The sequence below is a fragment of the Neurospora crassa genome, linkage group IV, assembly GCF_000182925.2.
Source record: "Neurospora crassa OR74A linkage group IV, whole genome shotgun sequence".
NCBI classification, from domain to species: domain Eukaryota; kingdom Fungi; phylum Ascomycota; class Sordariomycetes; order Sordariales; family Sordariaceae; genus Neurospora; species Neurospora crassa.
Window position 1 is genome coordinate 5,129,256 of NC_026504.1, and position 15,387 is coordinate 5,144,642.

The following is a 15,387-nucleotide window of genomic DNA, read 5'->3' on the forward strand; positions in this document are numbered from 1 at the left end:
TTGAAAAGGTAAAATGACACCTGGTATGAGCGAGCCAACACAGTTTAGCAATGGCGCAAAGATAAATACTGGAGTTTGTGGGACATCAATCCTGCAAAAACACAACATAGCAAGGTTCACTTTGCCAAACGGTATCTATCTACCAGCTCAATCCCAAGGCCCGAATCCCATCATTGATATTGATATTGAACATGACTAGACCGTGAAGCCAATGAGTGGGACCCACCAAATACCAGACAAAGGGAAAATGGTGACACCCAGCATAAAATTCATGGCCTGTCCAATCATTCATATCCCTTCTAGCTCGCCAAATACCCATGCACAATAAAATCTTCCACCCCATTCCGCCTCCTATCACTTCCCCCTGATTACCTGCCAGCACCTCCCGGGCCAGTCCCGTTCATATCCTCCTTGCTCTCCGTAAACATGCTCCGTCTCGGACTACTTGTCGCCCCAGCACCTCCAGCGACTCCCGGGCCAATACCTGCCGTTGGCGGTGGCTGTGGCCTAACGCTCATGTAATCCTCGCTTCCCTCCGTTAACCCTGCCGTAGGCGGCGATATCGGCTGCGGCGATCCCACTGATAGCGTACCGCCCATAGCGGACGTTGCGGACTGGGGGGTAGGGAGGTGGTCGGGCGCCTGTTGCCCACCCTGCTGATCGATGGCATGTTCCTCCGGGACAGAGCTGGGGGCTGGGCCGTTGCTGAAGCGGTGGCCACTCTTGACGTTGGATGGGTGCTGTCCGTTGTTGAGAGACGTTTGTCCCGAGGTCATGGAGCTCACGGTTGCGTCGCTGATCTGTCGGAGATGTGTCTTATCGCGCTCGCTGACATTGGAGACGTCCGAGAGGGCAAAGCCACGGGTCGCTGTTGTGGTGGTTGGTGAAACCGTGGGTGAAGGCGTGTCTCTGTTAGCGGACGCAGCCTCGGATGGAACACTGCCCATCAGCTCCGAGTCGGGACGGAAGTTGGTTGGGGCACCATCGATGCCTTGCATATGCGGTGGCAGAGAGGAGGCAACGCCAGTGGATGAGCGGGTGTGGTTGCTCGCGTGGTCCATCTGGTGTGTCCCTCCCGTGTAGTATGAGGGGTTGTTGAGAGAGCCATGTCCGACTGTGTTGATTCGACCGACGCTCGAATGGCGATTCAAGACATCAATGTGACTCAAGCTAGTGTCGTGAAGTTCGGCGCGAGGCGAGGTATCTGTGTGACCAAGCGTTAGCAGGTGTATTTCAAGGTCATGATGGGTTACTCTCACCCATCAACTCCGCTGGAGCTGGCGGCGGCGTGATTTGTGTGTCCATAGCCTCAGCAATTGGGGGCGGCGGCATAGGTGATCCTGTGCTTTCCATATCCTGCATAGGACTGGGGCTGTGAGGGATCGTGCTGAGTTCATCCGAGGTCGTGACGGTAGGGGCTTTTTCAGTGACGTGTTGCTGCTGACCGCGCATCCAGGACATGATTCGGTAGCCATTAGTGTCTTCAGTTTCGGGTACACTGGTGCCAGCCCTCAATAACCTGCGGCGCCTCCAGAGGAGAACCAGGACAGCGATTATAGTCAAGAGCATCAGCCCTAGCACCACACCAAGCACGGGAGGGAGCCAGGATGGTACACCCCCTGATCTTTTCTTATGTGGATCACTACTCCCGGGATTCGTGTTGTTTACTGGCGCTTCAGACACATACGGGTACCATGTCGCGATCTTGGTCGGATACTTGGTGTCAAAGACTTTTCCCAGATCTGCTGCAGCCCAGCCATTACTCGGCGCGCGTGCGGTTGCACCGCCTGTAGCAGAACCACCGATCTTCTTTTGGATGGCCTCAGGAACACCATAGGACCAGTGCTTAGCAGGGTCGTATCCAGAAAGCCATGTTCCGGATGTCAAGTTGAACACTCGAACAAGCTCAATGACACAATCTGGAGGCCCATCTTCGGGCGCACTTGTATACCCCCCCATAACAAACATCTGGTCAGGATAAGGCATGAAACACTTGTGTCCAGCCCTACCGTTGGACGTACTTGACGTGATCTTCGTCCAGGTAAAAGATGGCACGGAAAGCACCCAGACATCGTCATTAAAGTCGTCGGTCTCCTTGAGTCCCTTGTAGCCGCCGTAATAATAGATGTTGAAGCTTGATTGATCTTCAGCAGGTGCTACCACGGCACAGCCGCGAGTCAGTTGTCCAGGATTGTCGCCTGTCGTCGGCTGGCTGTACCATCGGTCGTTCGCGACATCGTATACATCGATTGTAGTCATGAATGTGGGACTTATTGCCTTCTGTCTGCCAGTTAGAGTCGGTGCAACGTGTGCAGATGAGCGGGTTACTTACGCTTTCGGTCTCGTTTTCTGAGGTCCCAGAAACTATACTTATGAAATCAGGGAAAACGACGCCTCCGAGAACGACGAGAATGCCCTTGGCACCAACGGGAACCCAGACCAACTCAGGGTTCGCTCGGCCAGAGATTCCGGGGGGGAGCGTGCTGTTTTTCCACTTTTCGTTCTGTTGCTCCTTCATGTCCAATGTAATCAAAGAATCGACTATCCGAGTAGGCGATGTTGAGCGGTTGGCTGATGCGGTGTAAATTGGGCCTTTCGATTCTGTTTGGACTCCCGAAAAGTACCACGCCAGATTCTCAGATGGCGCGCTTGCCGCACCTCCAAAAGCAATGTAGCGAGTGACGTTCGTGCTATCAGTCTCCAGACTGCTTTTGAAAAGGCCTGGGGCAAATCCTGGCTTTTCTGTGCCGTACTGATACTTCCTGTAGCCAGAAACTAGGTCTTTCGCGGGCTCCGTGTTGAAGGCGGCGGTTTTCCGGAGGAGGCCCCCATAGGCAAACCATTCAGCGTCGTTTGCCAACAAAGCCCCATCAATGTAGTTTGGGTCGTTGTTGTTGACTACACTTCCGGACGGAGCTTTAGGAATAATATCGAACTTTGCGGTAACATTGTCTTTGGTTTCGAATGACTTGCTGAGATTAAGGGCGAAGATACGACCATACGGATTGTCTGTGAACTTTTAGCATAAGCGTACAGTTACGAAAAGGTTTTTGACCAGCTTACCATCGGAGATCAAAGCCCCGGGAGTCCCATCAGCCATACCTGGAATCCACCATGTCCTCCCACCATCCATGTAGATAGTGTCTCGGATGATGGCAGCTAGGTTCTTTTTAGCAAAGTCTTTTACCAGTGAGCATGATCAACACGAACCTCTTGGCTGTTCCCAGTAGCATAGCGTGGTGCTGACTTGACCCTCCTCCCAGACCGACTGGGCCTGAACAGAGAAGAAATAAGGGGCGAGGGCCAGTGCGGCCAAAACGCTGAAGCCCATGATGCTTGAACACCAACTAGAAACTGCCAGTCGTAGACGATGTTGATGGAAGGGACAGATAAAATTGCTGGCTGATGCGCTTGCTTGAAGGCACCAGGGTACGATAAAGCCGTTGATGAACGTCACCAAGAATCCATATATGTGATGCCCCAATAGGTCGAAGGGGGTCGTGGCAGAGGGACACAAAAGTGTTCTATTGGGCGGGTTAGCGAAAAGAAAAATAGACCATTGCCACTGCATCGCTTAGGCAGAGAGGAAGGTGCCAGAGAAAGCCGAATGTCGATAAAGCGGAGTGGAAATGCCCAGTATCGGATATCGTGATATGCAAAATGTGAAGTGAGCTTACCAGCACCTGGATCCCCAACCCCGCACAACGGCAACAACCAATTGTGTGGTGCTCAAAGGCCGTGGCAAAACCGAAGAGCAGCCACGAGCTGGAGTATAATAGGAGTGTGGTTTATCCAAGAAGGTGGATTTCTGCAACAGACGTCTCGCGAGAGAGGCTAGAGCGAGAAGTGACTGTACGGGTGTGGGAGTACGTCGAAGTGTATACGGCCTCGTCGACGACTGACGAGATGTGCTCCCTGCAACTTGCCAGTCAGCGACCTTGAGCAGAGTTGTGGCGAGGTAAAGGGTGGGTGGTGCAGAGTTCTGCACGGAATCTAGCACCCCGGCACGCCTTGTACACTGAGGAGTTTCTTATTGGTAGGGGCGGCGAGGAGAAGCGAATGGTAGCTAGTCTCGGAAGAGTCTGGATGACAGGCCCAGGCAAAGTCGGGGTGTAAGTCAACGTTCCAGATGGTCCCACCCTAACCAGCAGCAAGTTAAGTTACCCATACTTAGCTTATTCCCACAAAGAACAAGGGAGGGTAGGTAGGCGGGTTCCCGTCTTCTTCCAAGACCCTTCTAAGGATGGCCTCAGCCTTGTTACCGGCGATTGATCCGAGTATATGTAGGGTTGCTGGGGTGGATCAGGTCTGCATATGTACCCGGACGGCGCACTGCAAAGTCAATGACTAGGTAGGGTATATCTGGGATCCTGATGGATATTATCATGGGATCGACGTGGTCGTCTTTTGCGATGGAGGTATTAATAAGTAGCAGGTAGTGGTAGACAACTTGACACCAGCATCAGGCACCCATGGTAGTAGCCCTAGGAGCTACCTAGCCAAGACCGAGACTCCGCCAAGGCACCGCCAAGCATTTCCATTGCCAACGAATCGAGGTGGAGGGGGTTCGGCTTCTGTTTGTTCGTTGTCCGTCCCATCTTTGAGAGTTGAAGCAGCCAACGGAGACGAGAACATGATAACATGTCTTTTTATTTTATTTTTATTTTTAATTTTTTTTTGGGTTGGGCTTGCTGGAGCTTCTCTTTGTCTTGTCCATTGCATGCTGTCCCAGTACAATGGGGGAAAGTATGACAGAAACCTGTTCACCATCAGATGCACAACAAGCGGTGGTGGCTTGCGACAAAGTGACCGTATTCCCACTTGGCGCAACGTCGAGTCCTGCCGTAGACTGGATGGAACAGGTGATACCACCTACCGACAGGGAGGCAATCTCTAGACTTGAATAGTGTGTGCTCACTTACGTAGTGGCTGGCGTACCTGCTGAGGAAGCAAACAAACACAACGCCCCGGCAATACGGTCGAGCCGAACCGGATTCCAGAACTTCGTGTGAGACAGGATGGCGGGAGTGGCCGCAAGGTTTGCTTCCACTATCGTTTGGACAGACGGACGCGTAAGAACAAAGTGAGCTGCTGTTGGCAGCATCTCTACATTGGGTGCGTCGCCTCTCTGTCGCCATCGCTATCCATCGTCCTCATGGCGTTTGGCGTCTCGAACTCACCAGACATCACATCGCTGCCGATCACGATGGTTTGTGTGAATGGTGAAGAGTGCCGAAACGAGGTGCAATCATGATTAGCCGCCATCGACATAAAATGCATGATGCTGGGTTGCACTTTCATGTTGATGCATCGCTCCAAAAGACGAGACCGGAAAGTGTGAATACGGGATTCGGAAGGAACCCGTGTGGTGGGAGTTCGTTGCTGCCAATTTGCATCTGCAGTGAGTGGAGGTGTGCAGCAGATACGACGGCGCCTTCCCATAACAGGCATCTACCGCTCACCTTCACCACCGCAATTCACTGCACCGCGAAGTGGACTGTGGTTAGTTGTGGAAAGTGTGATCCCATCGTAATCGGTACCTGCTTCCACTTTCCGGTGTTACCTACATATCTGCAATTGTGAAGGAACCAAACCTCAACGCATGGCCGAACTTTCCCGGAGTAAGCTGACACGGGCCCGGACGAAGAGGTTGTGAAAAAGTCTTGAGAAAGATACCTACTTAGCGAGCCTTCTCTCCCTTGATCCCGCCTTTTCCCATCATGAGGTCCACCAAAACGAAGACTTCCTTTGTATGTCGTGGCGGAAATTGGAGCCTCAATTCCATCGTCGGCCAAACATTCCCTTCTCTTTATCCTAGATTAGAGGGAGGAGGACTCGTAACCGCAGGCCTGCAATTCCCCTGCCATGAAGAGACAAAGAAGCGACGATTATAGAATAGCGTCGAGGGGATTGTTGGAGGCGGCGGATTCACGACTCACTGCTGGAATTTCAGCTGTCAAAATCTTCTTGTTGCGCAAAAAGCAGGACAATGTTGGCGTGGTGGGAAGCCGCGTTCGAAGCTATTGCCAGATCAGGCGTCGTTCCTTTGGTGCTTCTTCGCGCTCACTCACAGCCGATCAAGGGTTCACTCTTAAGGCTACGCTAGGCCGGGGCGGGGAAAGCGGAGATTCCCATAAATTGAACCAATCAGACAACGCCATGTTTGGTGAGAAGACTAGAGGTAGGTACGTCTATTAGTACACCCACCTGCGTGCAGTAAACGTTGCAGGGGGGGCAGCTGTTCCTTCTTTCCATCTGTTTTCCTGTCATTCTCACCACTTCAGTTCTCTCTTTCTCTTTTTTTTTTTTTTTTTTTTTTTTTTCCCAACCTGACTGTCCTCTCTTCAGTTCCGAGTTCATCCTCCCCCAGATGCCGTCATCAATCATCGCTCATCACCTCCCCTTTGCTCTCCCTTGATTTAACCCACCTCTGGTTCGCTTGCTACCATACACTACACGGTTGCGCTGTGATTATCCCGACAGTACATATCATATCTTCGCAAGTCAGGTAATCTCCCGCATGCTGCTAGGGTTACAGTGCCAACAGAGATCGTACCATGTCCCTTTGCATTCCGACTTCTTTCTGCTCTGGTTGCCGGTCCAGGCACTTGTCGCATTGGCTCAGCCGGTACCTGGCATTGCTGTACAGACTCCGGCAACGGATTTGCTTTCCAGCACGTGTCTAACCGGCTTATTAGCACTTCATGAGTTGTTGCACAATAAGAACGATATAATGCCGTCCGTTATTTTCACCTTATATTGACACTGACTAGCACCTTTTCCTGGACAACGTGCTTGAACCAGCCCACCATCTCACCCTCCCGTCATGCAGGGTGGCTCAAGCCGGACGCCGTGGTTGGGACGTGTCTGCAGTGCGGACGTGTTCAAGGTGGCCAACTTGTTCGCGACCAATAGCCAGTCAACATCGCCAGATGGCCTCACAGCAGTCAGCAATACTGGCCCTGGGGAAAACATGAAAAAAATAAAAAAAAAAAGATGAATGAAGTGAGAGAGTGAGAAAGAGAAAAAGAGGGGTTTCGGCCATCATTGCAGTCTTTGGCTTTTGGTGTGGTTACAGTCTCCCACGTCCTTACCTTCGTACTCACTGATATGGTTCCCCTAGACATCACCCGTCCTGATTCAGAATAGAGTACCGTGCTACCGGCCCGGAGACACCTGTACACACCACGGTAAAACCCCCATGAAGTGGCGGGTGAACTCGACCCCAAAACACCTGCAGTTCCCAGAACTGGTTGTGTAGCCGCAAATTGTGTGTTCCTACTTCTTGTCTCGTTATGGAATTCGCCTTGCCTTTTTGTCGTCAGTTCCCCCCCTGGTCGACTGCTCCCCTCGGCGGGCTATCCGTCCGTCCCTGGCGCCCCCTCGCAACGTTGGGTTTGCTTGGCTCGATAATCGTTGCCCCCAGACTCGGACATCCTCAGTGCCCCAGCCTGCCGTCTTGCACAGTCGCACAAGCCCCGATCTTTTCTCGTTTTCTTTCTTATCACTTCTTCCGTCCTCTGGCATCATCGCCCGAGCTCGTGGCTTGTGCCTCCCTTTTTACCAGCCTCCAATTCACCTTTGCGCTAACAAACAAACCCAATGGTCGAAGTCAGGTCAGCTAGCCCACCTTGGATGTAACCAAGCACGATCATGGTGAAGGCAGCAATTATTGGACTTCTCACTTGCTGCGCCTCTGCCGTGTTGTCAAATCATCAATTGGGGCTCCAACGAGATCCTCACACTCAGCCAGATCAGTGATCGCCAGACCTGGCTTTCGTGAAATCTCCATTCTGCCTACATGTCTGTCCGGCAAGAGCCTGGTCCCTAGGTTGATGCCGAGAACGATTACCATGGATAGGGCCGACCGGGTTAGTCTAGGCCCATTTTAATGTTCAGTCGGTGGTGGTGCCGGTGGGATGTGGCCATGCATTTCCGCGAGTACGCCGTGGGGAAACAAGAAAACACAGTGGAGCAGGGGAGCACCCAGCTCGGAACTCTTGAGACCTTTCACTCCCACTTTTGCCCGTCGGTCCACTCGTCCACCATGAGGCTTGCAGCGTATACTCTTGGTAGTACCATGCAGTTGTGTTGTCAGCTTTTTCGATTACCATTTTCTTCTTTTTTGACGCTTATCTGTCAGCCCCTAGGTGCCTGATCCAAAAGCAGAGGACCATGATTCAACGGGTTGAAAATGAACATCCAGAAAATCAAGTAAGCCGGCCCTAGCTTTCCCTCATGCTGGCACCGTTGGAGCTAAACCGCACCACATCACACCAAAGACATGAGATGGGATAGGATGGATTGCTCTGCAGATGAAGGTGATGCCTGTCGAATATTCCTTTCACGCCATTGGTTCACCTAATTTGGGCTTACCCAAAAGGTTGTCCGGTCCCCCCATCTGCCAGGGCCTTTTGGTTTCCACCAGCCTTATATCATCGGCCAGTGCCACTGCCGCACCCCCATCTTCGTCGTTCATGTTTCTACGTCAAGTCATCGGCGCAGGCTTCACCCGTTGCGACAGCTTCACACTCGTTTTCCTTCCGGAGACTCGACCTCACTCGTTGGCTTGCTAAACCTATGCAGCTTGGCTTGACGGTCTCTTTCAGGCAGAATGCTTGTCACGAGGGTTTTGGGCACGCTCGGAGCGCTGGCCCTGACTCAGTTCGTCTCCGCTACCGAAAGGCCTTTTTACCCCATGACCAATACCACGGGGGTTTCGAGCGCTGCTCCTGTCACGTCTCTTGCGCCCAGTGGTCATAATACCGATACGGGGTTTTGCACAAAATATTGGCACGACTGTCGCAAATGCGTCGAGCCGGTTGTGTAAGTGAAGAATCCATTAACATGCTGCTCAGTCCATGACTAACAGTTGATAGGATTACAACCACGGTTCAGTATGTTGTTTTTCCTTCTTCGTATGGGAGTAATCATCAGTCTAACAGCAGACCAGTGAAACCAAGCCCGCCTCTACAGTGACAGTTACATGTACAGAATCGGTAAGTCATCACCACTGCAGCGAGTTTCAAATAGCACCAGATACATATTTCATTGTACTCTGCTAGCTTCTGTATGAAGTTACGGATTACCCAGAAATCGCAAAGAAACTCTATCTTCTATTTAAGAGGACCGCCAGTCTGCTTGGTCTCCGGTAGATTCTGGCAATCAACTACGTTTATCGCTAACTTGGATTGCAGTACACCGAAACGGTTACGGCAAAGGAGACAGTCATCTCCACTGGTGTCGTAACGGCAACAGTGGTAGAGACAGTCATTCATACCTCAACCGTCGAAGAAACCGAATATGTACGGCTGTTTTATCTGTTTCTTCCTCGCCGGTCTAGCATGCTGATTGGTTTTTTCAGCTCCCAACCACCGTCCTTGATACCAAAACTCTTACTGACACGGCCATCGTGACCTCTGGATACACGGAGACCGAGACTGACTGCGAGACCATCACCGCAACTACAATCTATACAACAGTAAGTTCTTACATAATCGAGAATCCATCAGTTTCTTGTAACTAATTGCCTTGCAGAGCTACCCAGTCACTACAACAGTGAGCATTTGCAATGGGGAGGATCACTCTTCGTATTGTGTTGTCAGCACGACGACTACATGGAAGACAACCACCGAGACATCGATTGTCGAGACAACGGTCCAAGTCGCAGTCCCGACAACAGTCCCGACAACAGTTCCAACAACAGTCCCAACAACAGTCCCAACAACAGTCCCAACAACCGTTTACATCCCCACGACAGAGGTAGAAACTAAGACGATCGTTTACACTACAGCAATCTCTGTCCCATACACTGTGATTGATAGCACAACACTCTGGTCCACCCTTGAAACGACTTATACAAGCATCCATGTAAGTTTTTGCTCCTTTGAAATTAAGATACAAAGGCATGCTGTTAACTAACACTCGCTCCAGACCATTGAGAAGACAACGACTGACTATGTTGAGGTGATTTGTACCACGACGACCACGGAAATCAGTTCCTACCCGGTTACCGTGACTGGCACCAAGACGATATGGACGACCGATTACTACACAATCACGGACATTTACACCACATTGGTTCCAACCACGACAACGGAAGTTGTAACCACCACCGATGTTGTCCTCAGCACTGTTGTTAGTGCTACGACGGAAACCACAACCTTCACCACGGTAACTTCGTATCCGGTGACCGTTACCGATAGTACTACTTTTTACACAACCAAGACGGCCGTAGTCACTTCTGTTGTTGTCAGCTCTTTCACGTCTGTTCAGACTGTTACCGATCACACGACGGCAACCGAGGTTTTCACTACAACCGCGACTGTAATTCCGCCTCCCATCATAACAACTGTTTCCGGCACTCTCACCACCATTACACTTCCCCCAACAATTGTTACACAGACTCTGGATCATACTGTCACTCAGACTGAACACATGGTTTCTACTCTGACGCTCCCAGGAACAACGACGGTGACCACCTTCACATCAGTTGCACCCGCGACCACCACCACGTTGATACGTGATGGAACCACAGTCATTACCACGCTGCCGGCTTCTACGGCGACGAGTACGACGACTTTTTCCGTACCTCCTCAAACTATTACGCAGACAATTACCAAACCACCCTCAACAATTACTATTGCCACGACCGTCTCTAAGACGATCACGACTTGCCATCCCACGGACACTGTCGCCCCCGCTCTTCAACAGGCATACGATCCAAAATCTGATCTCACATGGGGTTGCAAACCTGGGTTCGTTTGCGATAAGCCTAAACCAGACAGTTGCAACTTGTGGGTCGATGCGCCGTCCGATGATTATCGGTGCGAACCGCAGTGGTGTAAGCCAGCTCGTCCGTTTCCCAATGTGACCTGGCCTGAGAACGAAACTGGATATTACCCGCCAACTGAAGGGTATTTCTACCTCGATCCCAATGTGTTCGGTTTGAGCGACGATATCTTTGAGGAGCATCTTGTGATTGTCGAGGTTGGCGGTGTCACGTCAACCATTACCACCGGTAATTGGGGTGTCCAAACCAACCTAACATGGCCTCCGCCGCGCCCGACATCGGCCACAAACTCGACTTCGACCACTTTGCCTTCAGTGGGATACATATATAAGCGCGACCGTTTCTCGAAGCGGGCAGACACCCCACATCCTGCTGTCTGTTTTGATCAATGTAATGACGCCTACCTTGAAGCCCAGCAAGTCGGTAAATCACCGGCTCTGTGCGCCGCCGGCTCACCTTTCAAAGAATATTACGACTTCTGCCAATCTTGTGTTAATGCGAAGCCGGAAAGTAAGGCCAAAAGAGACGTCAAGGCGTACCTCGAGCCTAAATATGCTCAATTTATCAACTACTGCGACGAACAAGCCCCTTCACCTGCCCCATCCAGCATACCCCCACAGCCGGTCCAGTCTAACACTCCTACGATCTCCACGACTTCGCAGCAGGCACCTAACTCGAACACTGAGCCCGTACCCATCTCAACTTCGTCTTCTCGGCCAGCCTCGGAGCCTTCTACCACGACTACATCTGGCGTTCCCCCTACGTCCTCAAGCTCTTCTGCTCAACCATCAACAAGTGAGCCAAGTTCGTCTTCTAAACCGGCCTTGCCTTCGTCTTTGCCCCCGGTTATTCTTCCCTCGTCGAAGCTGGTGATCACTTCCGCTTCCTCTGCTGTCCCGCCACCCTCTTCCTCTTCCACGGCGGTGGCAGTATCCTCTGAGCCTGCGGTCGTTTCGTCAGCTCAAGCTTCCTCTCAGCCGCCGGTTTCTTCATCTGCGCCGGTGGCTGTCTCATCTTCTTCGGCGCCGGTTGTTTTGTGTTCTTCAGAAGTCCTAACCTCCTCGTCTTCAGCGTCGAGCACGACGGTCTCTGAAGCTTCCTCAACAGTCTCGACCGCGTCATCTTCATTGGCTGAATCATTGACTTCGTCCGCATCGTCATCCTCAACGGCATCATCCAGCTCAGTTGAATCGTCATCATCCTTTACCACCAAATCGTCTGCGGTTGGGGTGTCGTCGACCACCGCTATTCCCACCAGACCTGTGTCCGTTCCGTCGTCTTCCTCATTGGCTTCGTCGTCTTCCCCATCGGCTTCGTCGCTGCCCTCGGTTTCAAGCATCGAGCCATCGATCACCGCATCCGTCAGCGGCACGATTAGCGCTAGTAGCACAGGCATCACCACCTCGACCGCCCCACCGTCAAGCATCTCCGACCCCGTTACTTCAGCGGGCAGTGTCGCTCAGTCGCCATCGATAGCGGCTTTATTGGCTACCATCTTGGCAGCCATCCTTTTCTTGTAAATTTGCTGATTGACGAACGGGGAAGTTCTTCGGTTTGACTTCCTGTTCAACCCTTTTAATACTTGCCCATTTGGGTCAGCCTGGATGAGATGGGTTGATCGGCTTCGTTACGGAGGTTTGGTCAAAGTGGGAGGCACGTTCTAGTGTTTAATCTGCTGCAAGAAAGACGAGTTGTGGTTCGTGGATGAGTTTGTGGTCCCGGGATGTTTGTTACAGAAATACGTCGCTTCTTCACTCATGGTGTTACGCATCAACAAACTCCTTCGGGAGGTAAACAAGCGGAGTCGGGGCATGTATATGCTTATATTCCATTGTGCGGATGAGCGGAAACAGATGCAAATGTTGCCGTGGCCACAGCGGAAGTATGCAGCGTCATAGCTAGCTGTAGGAGGGCCAATGACTAATGGACAAGAAAAGGAAGAGAAGGAAACAATTCAATGATGGATGAGGGACTTTACGAATTCACGACACTCATTTATATGACGGTACATAACGTGGCATGAAGCGGGAGAAAGGCGAACGAAGCATATTGATTGATACCCATGTTACTCACAGATATACACTCTTTTGGGATAATAGACATAGACATAGTTGGGGATGGTGGAAAATTTTGGAAGGCATATGAATCCCATGTCATCGTCGACGTGTATTTTCAAGTGATTGAAAGAATGGCGTTATATTTGCATCTGGGTACACTATCTTCCACTATTTGAACCCAGACGACGAAAAGCAGCTAAACCAAGATAACTCAAAAATCAAATGAGGGTGTGTTCGTGTTTCCCGGGAAATGGCTTCTGAAATGAATGTGGGGGATATGGTCCGTGTGTGCGGCAGTCTCGATCAGATGCTGGAACTCGACCTCAGTTCCATGCTCCGGAGTTTATACTACTCGGGCAAGCGCTACTACTTGCAATGGGCCGTTGGGCCTTCACAACCGTTGGCGCAGGTGCTGAGAACGTTGACTCCACCGCTCACGCACTGGTACAAGGCATTGGGGTCAAGTACGCCGCCCCAGCCAGCGGGATCTAGTGTAAAGCGGCGTATTAGCTGTCTTGTCTCTGCCGCCACAGACGGAACTGCGTTGCCTTTTGCGAATCAACGAAGATTATACGAACCTTGGGCGATCAGGTACCATCCACAGTAGTTGTAAGGCGGAGTGCAGGTCCAGGCTGCAGCGGCGGCTTCCGAACGCTGCTTAACAGAGCCGCCGGAACTGCTGGCGAGGACCAGAGGGGTGGCAGTGAGGGCGACAGCAAGAGCAAAGCGCATGGTGGGTGGTTGGTGTTGCCGAAGCTGAGAGGGTCTTTATAGAGGTATGTAGAGGTAGGTGTGAGATGTTCGTGGTGTGCTTTGATGAGGGCTGGAATGGTGCTTGAGTCTAAGGTTCGACATATCACTGATCTAGAGCCGTCTGGGCTTTATATAACTTTAGCCTTCTATGTAGTACATAGAGGTAGAGGTAGGTAGGTAAATGATATTATACCGCCAAATCGACAGATCGTACCTAGGTACCATCGGGGTTTAGTTTCCCTAGAGGTAGGTCATCTCACTCGTTGAAACCTACAGATAAAATCGTGTAATCGTATTCCTCGACTCTGACAAGACAGCTGATTGAACTGCTAGGTAATTGTAATTGATGTCGTACAGCTGCTGGCTATATACCTAGGTAGGCTGGTGGTGTGAATCTGGGTATGGTGTTACGCTTACGTCTCGGCATCGGCCGATGTTTTTCGCGCGCACGTACTGGGAGAACTCGGTGCCCGGCTGAAATTTGTCATGGTAATACCGTAGCGTAGGTATTGATGACTGACCGGTAGTGGGCTCTACGTGGGAATAATGTAGAGGTAGTCGTCCGGTGCTGTATGTGAGTCTCTATCTGAACCGACAGAGGCTGGTCTAGACCGTTGGTCCATGATGAAGCTATTCACATGACTATTTTCGTCTAAAGGTATACCAAGACCTGATCATCTAACTAGAGGTATGTAAGATGCTTACCAGCATGAGCCAAAGTAGCGCAACCCGGTCCTGTCTAGGTAGGTAATTTATCGAGTGTCTAGGTAGACTCGATGCTGTGGAAGGGTCTTGTGAACAGACCCTTGCTGGACATCTATTAGCACTAAAGTAAGCAGAAAAAGCACAAGTCGAACATACGATTGACTTACGGCGGATCAGAGGATATGTCTAGAGATGCGCGTGAGAGTTTACTCTAGAGGCGGCGATTAGACCGGAGTCAATAGAGCCTTATTGCGAGTCAGATTGCTATAAACGCGCACCAGCGCGAGTGTCGTTACTTGAATAGACCGGTTTTGTACAATGTCCGAGACAATATCATCTCTTGCTTCAGATTCTCTGCACTGCATCAAAATTGTTGAAAAGAGCGACATATGTGCTGGCCAGGCGTCTTCGATTCAGTAGAGGTAATCGGGGTCAAACGCTATACTCTGCGGGTGTGTCACCGTATATCACCGTGTGTCTATTATTTATATGTGCTTATGTTTGTCATATAGCGTGTAGTACGGCGCAATTTGTAGAGGAGCTAGTAAGTTTTGATGCAATGATAGGTATCAATGGTGACTCGGTATCTGATCTCTCTGGCTCCTTTTCCCTTTCTCCTGTCACTCTTTAATCCTTCCTTCATTTAACTGCACTTACAAGTGTAGGTCAGGCTCTTCAGGAAGCCCTGGGCGAATTTCCACGTCGCTAGGAAGTTCATGATGCCATTCCGCATCTGATGCTCCCTGGAATTAAATACTGAATGACTGATGTCGACCAGCGAATCCCAAGTGCTGTATTGTATGTTTTTTGGTGTTTTGATTGTTGCTTATCTTATCCTGATCTCCTTATCGGCTTTATAAGTCACCGTGGTTGGCTTCCTGTTTGGGAAAGGCCGAACATAAGAACACACTACGGTCACTCGGAGTCAAACGGTTAGTGGGTGAGGGTAAACGTTTTGTGCCACCAGTGAACGATTTCTCTCTGAACATGCTATATGTCCGTTGTCCTTTTTTTTTTTTTTTTTTTTCTTTTTTTTTTTTTTTTTTTTCCAACTTTGAAAACGAAGATCTTCCACCCGGC

General features: G+C 50.9%; 3 protein-coding genes and 1 non-coding gene across 4 annotated transcripts; 1 reads left to right on the forward strand and 3 right to left on the reverse strand.

Annotated features, from left to right (window-relative positions):
• Window positions 1-66: 66 nt before the first annotated feature.
• Window positions 67-5,314, reverse strand: NCU08821 (hypothetical protein). The gene is made up of 7 exons (XM_956768.2): window positions 4,939-5,314; window positions 3,678-3,915; window positions 3,211-3,524; window positions 3,064-3,159; window positions 2,333-3,009; window positions 1,260-2,280; window positions 67-1,204 (listed from the first exon to the last, which is right to left on the reverse strand). The coding sequence occupies exons 3-7, from the start codon at window positions 3,329-3,331 to the stop codon at window positions 369-371; spliced, it is 2,751 nt and encodes a 916-aa protein (XP_961861.2). The 5' UTR covers window positions 3,332-3,524; window positions 3,678-3,915; window positions 4,939-5,314; the 3' UTR covers window positions 67-368.
• NCU14102 lies at window positions 3,498-4,418 on the reverse strand. The gene is made up of 2 exons (XR_897899.1): window positions 3,678-4,418; window positions 3,498-3,524 (listed from the first exon to the last, which is right to left on the reverse strand). It is a non-coding gene; the product is annotated as a ncrg16 (non-coding RNA).
• A 2,517-nt stretch (window positions 5,315-7,831) lies between the features above and the next one.
• Window positions 7,832-12,914, forward strand: NCU08820 (hypothetical protein). The gene is made up of 7 exons (XM_956767.2): window positions 7,832-8,826; window positions 8,880-8,897; window positions 8,954-8,999; window positions 9,198-9,305; window positions 9,365-9,481; window positions 9,538-9,870; window positions 9,934-12,914. The coding sequence occupies exons 1-7, from the start codon at window positions 8,615-8,617 to the stop codon at window positions 12,310-12,312; spliced, it is 3,213 nt and encodes a 1,070-aa protein (XP_961860.2). The 5' UTR covers window positions 7,832-8,614; the 3' UTR covers window positions 12,313-12,914.
• Window positions 12,915-12,973: 59 nt separating this feature from the next.
• NCU08818 (hypothetical protein) lies at window positions 12,974-13,649 on the reverse strand. Its single transcript, XM_956765.2, has 2 exons — window positions 13,428-13,649; window positions 12,974-13,337 (listed from the first exon to the last, which is right to left on the reverse strand). Exons 1-2 carry the CDS (start codon window positions 13,579-13,581, stop codon window positions 13,216-13,218), a joined length of 276 nt encoding a protein of 91 aa, XP_961858.1. The 5' UTR covers window positions 13,582-13,649; the 3' UTR covers window positions 12,974-13,215.
• Between the last annotated feature and the right edge of the window lie 1,738 nt (window positions 13,650-15,387).